The 6892-nt window shown below is 51.2% G+C and overlaps 1 protein-coding gene across 1 annotated transcript; it reads left to right on the top strand.

The window, feature by feature from the left end:
• The first annotated feature begins 678 nt into the window (after window positions 1–678).
• LOC112578460 (translation initiation factor IF-2) lies at window positions 679–5812 on the top strand. The gene is made up of 2 exons (XM_025262893.3): window positions 679–1861; window positions 4372–5812. The coding sequence occupies exons 1-2, from the start codon at window positions 1364–1366 to the stop codon at window positions 4408–4410; spliced, it is 537 nt and encodes a 178-aa protein (XP_025118678.1). The 5' UTR covers window positions 679–1363; the 3' UTR covers window positions 4411–5812.
• Window positions 5813–6892: the final 1080 nt, after the last annotated feature.

Here is a 6892-nt window from a genome sequence, read left to right as displayed (position 1 = left end):
TGTGATAGTTTCAAGTGGATAGCAAAGGGACTCAGCTGTACATATATGTGTATGCATTCTCCCCCAAACTTCCCTCCCATCCAGGCTGCCACATAACATTGAGCAGAATTCAACAAACAGGGGTGTTTAAATAGCCACATGGAGTAACCAGCTTCTCTTCCTGCTGCTCCAAGCAGGAAGTGCAGCCCTGACTTGCACAGGCCGAGTGGTGGAGACAAAGCCTGGACCATCGTTTTGACTTTTCTCAAGAATTACCGAAGATGGCCTCCACGTGGTCAAGCATGGGCCAAGATGTCCTCTGAGTCAGGCTGGGCCTTGGGCCGTCCAGGAGACCCTTCACCCCTCTTAGCTCCTCTGCCCCTCTGGTTTCCCCAGGGTTGAGAACCCCAGGCCCTGAGGGACACAGTGCCACCTTTTTGATTTGGTCCAAAAAGGACATGTCTTTTAATTTAGTTTGCAAAGTCAGCAAGAGCATCTCTCTCTCTCTCTCTCTCTCTCTCTCTCTCTCTCTCTCTGCCTCGTCTCCTCCTCTTTTTCCTCTCTCCAACAACTGCAGCTCTGTGCAGAAGGGTCAGCCTGTTACCTCTGCTGTGGCTTATATGAGATCCCATTGCATGACTGACCACACCGGCATCCACGCACAGAATGAGCGACAGAAGAGGGGCCCCCCGTCACGGGGCTGCCTGCCTGCCGCAGATGGCTGAAACTCCTAGACATTTTCCACATTTAAATGTTTTATGAAGGAAATAAAACACAAGGCTGGATTAGAGTTGCCACTGAGCGTTACAAGCTTTTTCAGATGTTCATATGAACAGTTTTACTTATCATTTCTACTTCCATCAAACCAGCAAATGAAACTCCTCAAGTTTATGGTGCTTTAACTCTCTTCTTCATTGAGCCTACAGGAGACATTCCCTTTTCTGACAGCAGCCTTCCTGAGTCAGTATTATACATTCAGAAGAAAAAAAAAAAAAAGCAAGTGTCATTTGCAAAGCATTCCTTCCTTGCCAAATACACAGTGGTTCCAGGAGAGAAATGCCACACGCCTCTATTTCCCGGGGCAGATAAGTCCAGACGGAACACCGAGTGTTCTATGGCTGCTGGGTACATAGCGTTCAGTTCCAGAGCCTTCTCGGCACTTGTTTCCTGCGGAACCCATTTTTCGTTTTTATTGCTTTTCTGTTCTTTGACTCAGCCTGTGTGAATCTTGCCACTGAAATCTCGGATGCACCCAACTGAAATCTCTCATCTGGCTTTTATTTGTGCCTGCGTGTGTGTGAGTGTATGCCTGCGTGTGTGTGAGTGTGTGTGGAAAACCACCCCCAGACGACCGAACTTCATCTGAAGCGGCTCGAGGGAGCCGATGTCCGCCAGGGGGCGCCGCCCCCCACCCCATCGCGGGGACCAGGCGGGGGCCGCGGGGCCTCGGCGCCTTCAGGGCGCGGCCGCGCGCGCGGGGACTCACCGTGCGCACCGCCCGCGTGGCGAGGGGACGCGGGCTGCGGGGGCCCGGCGGGCTGTCCTCACCCCCTGCGGAGCGGGCGACCGGGCGAGCGGGCGGCCGGGCGGGGAGGGCGCGGCGCCGGGCGGAGCGCTGCGCCGTCGGGTCCCCGAGCCCCTAATGGGCCGCGCGCGGCCACAGCCCCGGAGCCGCGGGACCGGGCGAAGGAAACGGCCCTGCCGGATGGAGATCGATCTCGCTCGGAGACGGCTGAGTCGGCGCTGCGGTTCCCCGGTGGTCTGGCTCCTCGCGCCAGATGCCCTTTCCTGGTGCAGGTGCTGCAGCCATCGGGCTTCTGTCAAGTCTGAATTTCTCGCCAAAGGCCCCTGTATCCTGATTGGAGAGGTCATGAAATCCAAGGTCACTAGAAGCAATTTTCCGAAGTTGGCTTTTATCCGGGCGTCCCCTGGGGACTGCAAGGGGCGGAGAACAAGGGTGTTTAAAGGTCTACACGCGCACAACCAGCTTCTCCGTCTCTTCTTTGGAGAGGAGGGCGGTCCGGGTTCCGCACCCCCCTCCCCACCTTAAGATCCTGGTGTTCACCCCTCGGCTTAGGTGTGGCTGGTGGAAGTGTCCTGAGCAGATGGGAGCCAGAGGCCCTGTGAAATGAGCACCTTTAATTTTCCTAGCAACCCGGCCGCCCTCATTTTACAGAGGACAAAACCAGGGCTGGGAGAGGCGTGGTACTCACCCAAGCTTACACACCTGGTTGTGATCCAAGGCAGGTCTATCACCCAACTGCCCCCCGGGGGAGGGTCTTGATTCTCCTAAACCTCCGCCCATGAACCCAGTCCCAGGATAGGTTTAACTCTTATTAGCGCCCCTACTGACGGGAGGGAAGAGTGGGCAAAGGCGGTTGGTTCCCAAAGCTATTGCCCAACGCTGCGGAGTCCGGACTCACTGTGTATGAGCTGTAGGGACACAAAACGCGCTGGTCACTCGTAACTTAATGTGACCAGTATGTCCTCTGGTGTCCCAACATTTGCCCAGCTTGTGGGCTGGGGAAAGTTTAGGGGGAGGGACTTCCCTGGTGGTCCAGTGGCTGAGACTCCGCACTCCCAGTGTGGGGGGGCCCTGGGGTTCCATCCCTGGCCAGGGCACTAGATCCTGCATGCCACAAGTAAAGACCCTGAGTGCTGCAGCTAAGACCTGGTGCAGCCAAATAAATATAAACATTAAAAAAAAAAGTTTAGGGGCTGTATAAAGGGCCACCACAACAAAACCCTGCAGCCTGAAGGGCTTAAACAAGAAAAATGTATTGTCTCGTAGCTCCGGAGGCTGGAAGTCCGAGATCAGGTGCCAGTGGAGTTGGGATCTCCTGAGGTCTCTCCCCTTGGCTGGTGGGCGGCCATCTTCTCGCTGTGGCCTCACCTGGTTCCCCCCTGTGTCTACACAGTCTGTGTTTAAATTTCCTCTTCTTATAAGGACACCAGTCTTAACTGCCTCATCTCCAGTGTGGTTCTATCCTGGGGAACTTGGGGTTAGGATTTATTTGAATTTGAGGTGGGGGCACAGTTCAGCACCAAACAAGGGCTCCAGTAAGTCTTAGCCGTATGAGAACTGACCCTGAAAACCGTGCATATTCCGTGTGCAAATCAGTCATCTTTTCCTATGTCCAAACGGACGTCTTTCCTAAAAACAAGACAGTCCTGAGAAAACTGCCCAAACCCTTTGTACTCTGCCTATTCAGTGTTTTTGAGAGTCATGAGTCTTTGGTTTGGCTCAGGCAAAATCATGTGTGAAATCCAATAAATGGGAAGTCTTTATTGCTCAACCACTTTTAAAAAATGTCTGTCACAGAAGCCAATTTTTCCCCCCTATCAAGTCTCATGACTTTCTATGAAACCAGCTCATTATGGAAAAAAAAAAAAAAAAAGACATCTTCAAGAAGTGGGATGAAGAGTGTAGTACTGGCTGGCGGCCGCTAGATGGAGCCCGGGGCAGAGGCAGAGAGGAGACAAAATGTCTGCAGGCCCTGCCCAGACTTCAGACTGGTTTTGAATGAGAATGCAGTCATTCTTGAAGTTGACTTTTTTCAAACGAAAAGAAACCAAGGGCTCTGACTCTGTTGGAAAAGTCAGATTTTTTTTTTAAGGGGGGGAGGGGAGTGGTGATGAGACGTTGTAATTTAGGGATCAGAGTCGAGCAAAACTGAAATGGTTATCATTATCAGTAGCTGTTTTATCTCTATCAGAAGTTTAGGTGGGCTTCCCTGGTGGCCCAGTGGTTAAGACTCTACCCTTCCAACACAAGGGGTGCAAGTTCAACCCCTGGTCAGGAGACTAAGGTCCCACATGCTGTATGGCCCAATAATGATATTAAAAATTTTTTTTTTAATTATTTTTAAAATGTTAGGCATATTTGGGCTTCCCTGGTGGCTAAGATAAAGTATCTGCCTGCAAAGTGGGAGACCTGGGTTTGATTCTTGGGTCAGGAAGATTCCCTGGAGAGGGGAGTGACTACCCACTCCAGTATTCTTGCCTGGAGAATCCCGTGAAGCGAGGAGCCTGGCCGGCTACAATCCAGGGGGTCGCAAAGAGTCGGATACAACTAAGTGACTAACACATACATACGTACACAGGCATCTTCGGTGGCTAGTCTCATTGGGATTGTACAAAATCTCCCAGCTTTCCTTCCTCCCCTCATTCCCACGTGGCTCTTCTCCACCCCTCCCCGGGGCCACCCTCTCTCCTTCCCCTGTAGCTGAGCACCGACTCTTACGTTTGTTGAAGATGCTGGCTCGTATGAATGCAGAGGACGAAACCCACTGAGTGTCACAGCATAATGCCTGTAGAAGAGGGAGCATCCTTAGAGAAGACGAGAAGGTGTTTATGACATGGAGTTCTGATTATGTCCCCCTCTCCCTCCAGGCCCTGTGCTGCTGGGCTGGACGTGCTGTGCAGAAGTGATTCCCCACGTGCTCACCCACTGGCCTTCCTCCGCTACTGGGACTCAAGACTGCAGCCCTGTCTCCTTGGGTCCTGGTGGACAGTGGCAAAGGCGGGACGACAGATGGTTTATGTGTTGAAAGTGCTCTCCTGGACTGTCTGCAGGGTGCTGGGACTGAAGTCCTGCTGGGGCTAAATGTTCTATATCAGTTGCTCTGCCTTCTCCACTGGGTGGTCATTCCCAATCCTGGCTCCACGCTTTACCATCTGCACTGGTCTCCAGTTGTCCCCAAGTCCTCATTCATTCTCCACCTATCTCTACTCTGCTCAGCATCCCAGAGGCTGTTCTTTATGGCCTGTGTCCCTTGGCTCTCCTGCCTTCTCCCTTCCAGCTGGGCTTAGCTGTTGTCTGGAGGAGAGAAGAGTCACGAGTCAGGGTGTGTCTGTTGCTCTGCTTCTTCCCTGCTGGGGTCCCTTGGGGACTCTGGCTCCTGTCAGGGACTAGACAAGACCCAAACTGTCCACCTCATCACAAAGCAGGCTGCTGAAAGGTTCTAGACCTCAGGCTCAGAGCCAGGACCCAAGTCAGACAGGACAGACAGATCTCAGGACTAGACAGCCATCACTCCTGTCTGCTGCCTGGAAACACTGTTCAGCCTGAGAAAAGGAGTGGCAGGTGGCTGAGCAGAGAGAGCTGCTAGACAATCCCAGGCTCCTCCACTGGCTGCTTGAGATGGAAAAGTCCTGGGTCAGATTTTGTCCCCCCGCCAAGACGTAAAGTTGTCCTCTTCATTCTTTAAGTCCCTAACTTTGGTTGGAATTTTACATGGATTTGATCATCCATGGGGCTTCCTTCCCTGATGGCTAGAATGGTAAAGAATCTGCCTGCAATGCAGGAGACTGAGGTTGGGTCCCTGAATTGGGAAGATTCCCTGGAGGAGGGCATGGCAACCCACTTCAGTATTCTTGCCTGGAGAATCCTGTGGACAGGGGACTATAGTGCGTGGGGTCGCACAGAGTCGGACCTGACTGAAGCAACTTAGCCTGCCTTGTTAACCCAGGCTCCTGGGACATGGCCCAGGAAGACCCACGCTGGGTGGAATTCAGTACCACTGTGCCTAGAAATTTTGAGAATACTGAGTGCTATGAGGGTCTAGCTGCCACTTACCTGCTTCTGTGTGGAGTGAATACAGTTGAATACTTTACCCTTTCTTCTTGGGTTCAGTTTTCCATCCCTCTTGTTATTTATTTCCTCTTCACCAAACCCCTCTAATTTTCCCTTGCTTTTCCAAAATTTCAGTTCTTAAGATTAGAAAGATCATTTCTTTTAAATTCTTAAATTCTTTTGAAGTAAATGCCAGTTGATTATGTTGGGGTTTTCTTTATTTATTATTTACTTTTATTGGAATATAGTTAATTTACAGTATTGTCTTAGTTTTTGGTGTACAACAAAGTGATTCAGTTATATATATATATACACACACATACATTTTTCACATTCTTTTCCATTATGGTTTATTACAGGATATTGAATAGAGTTCCCTGTGCCATACAGAAGGACCTGGTTGTTTATGTATTTTACATATAGTAGTTTGTACCTGCTAATCCCAAACTCCTAATTTATCTCTTCCCTACCCCCTTTTCCCTTTGGTAGCCATAAGTTTATTTTCTATGTCTATTTCTTTTCTCATGTTTTAAAAGAGCATTTCATTACAAAAGCATGTTTGACCTGTGAGATGATACCGATACCGCAGGCCTTTTGTGTTCAACCCATTATTCATATTTTGGGTCTCTAGCTTTTTTTTTTTCCAGGTTCCCAAATGGGACCTTTTTGTCCTTGTCCTTGGGGATATCATCTTGCTTTTTACAAGTCATTTCTCTGGTCTCAGGAAGGCTTTCTGACATCTCAGCCGTGGTGCCGAGAGGTTGATGCCTGCAGTCATCTGCAGCTTTAATGGGACAGTCTCCAACTCCAGAACCTGCCCAGAACAAAACCCTGTGCCCTTGACCTTTCCACTGGGGCTTCCGGCAGACCTGTTTTCCTTCCAAACTGACCCTGGAGGCCTGGGGCTCAGCAGAGCTCCATCTCCTGTCCTGTGCCAAGGGGAGTCTCCTTCCACCCAGGGTTCATGACTGATGACACCTGAAGATGGAAGGCCAGGTATTTCCACACATCACGCGGCCCTGGGCCCAGGTGACTCCGGCAGTCAGAGTCTGCAGCAGCCGCAGCGGCAGGTGGAGCGGCCCCTCCCAACCAGCCTTGTTGCTATGCGCTGCCATGCCCGTGACTTCATCACACGCACCTTTGTAAACAATCCATTTAGCAGCCAAATTATACACTGGGTAATTATAGCTTCCAGCCCAACATCAGGACTCCCCAGCACAACCGCCCGCTGGCGGCGATCGCACGCCTGGAGCAGGGTGTCTCAACGAGACACCACGGGCTGGGTGGGTGGCCTTGACTTACGTTAACTGTCCGCGTCAGGGCTTCGGGTCCTGTTTT

The sequence above is a fragment of the Bubalus bubalis genome, chromosome 13 (genome assembly GCF_019923935.1).
Source record: "Bubalus bubalis isolate 160015118507 breed Murrah chromosome 13, NDDB_SH_1, whole genome shotgun sequence".
In the NCBI taxonomy this organism is placed as follows: domain Eukaryota; kingdom Metazoa; phylum Chordata; class Mammalia; order Artiodactyla; family Bovidae; genus Bubalus; species Bubalus bubalis.
The sequence above is the reverse complement of the archived record's forward strand: the minus strand, read 5'-3'. Positions and strand labels throughout refer to the sequence as shown.

Excerpts from the sequence above, each read along its gene's own strand:
- LOC112578460 (XM_025262893.3), top strand. The coding sequence starts at position 1,364 with ATGTCCGCCAGGGGGCGCCGCCCCCCACCCCATCGCGGGGACCAGGCG. Across the intron at positions 1,862-4,371 it reads GAGAGGTCATGAAATCCAAG|GCCCTGTGCTGCTGGGCTGG; the intron begins GTCACTAGAAGC and ends CTCTCCCTCCAG.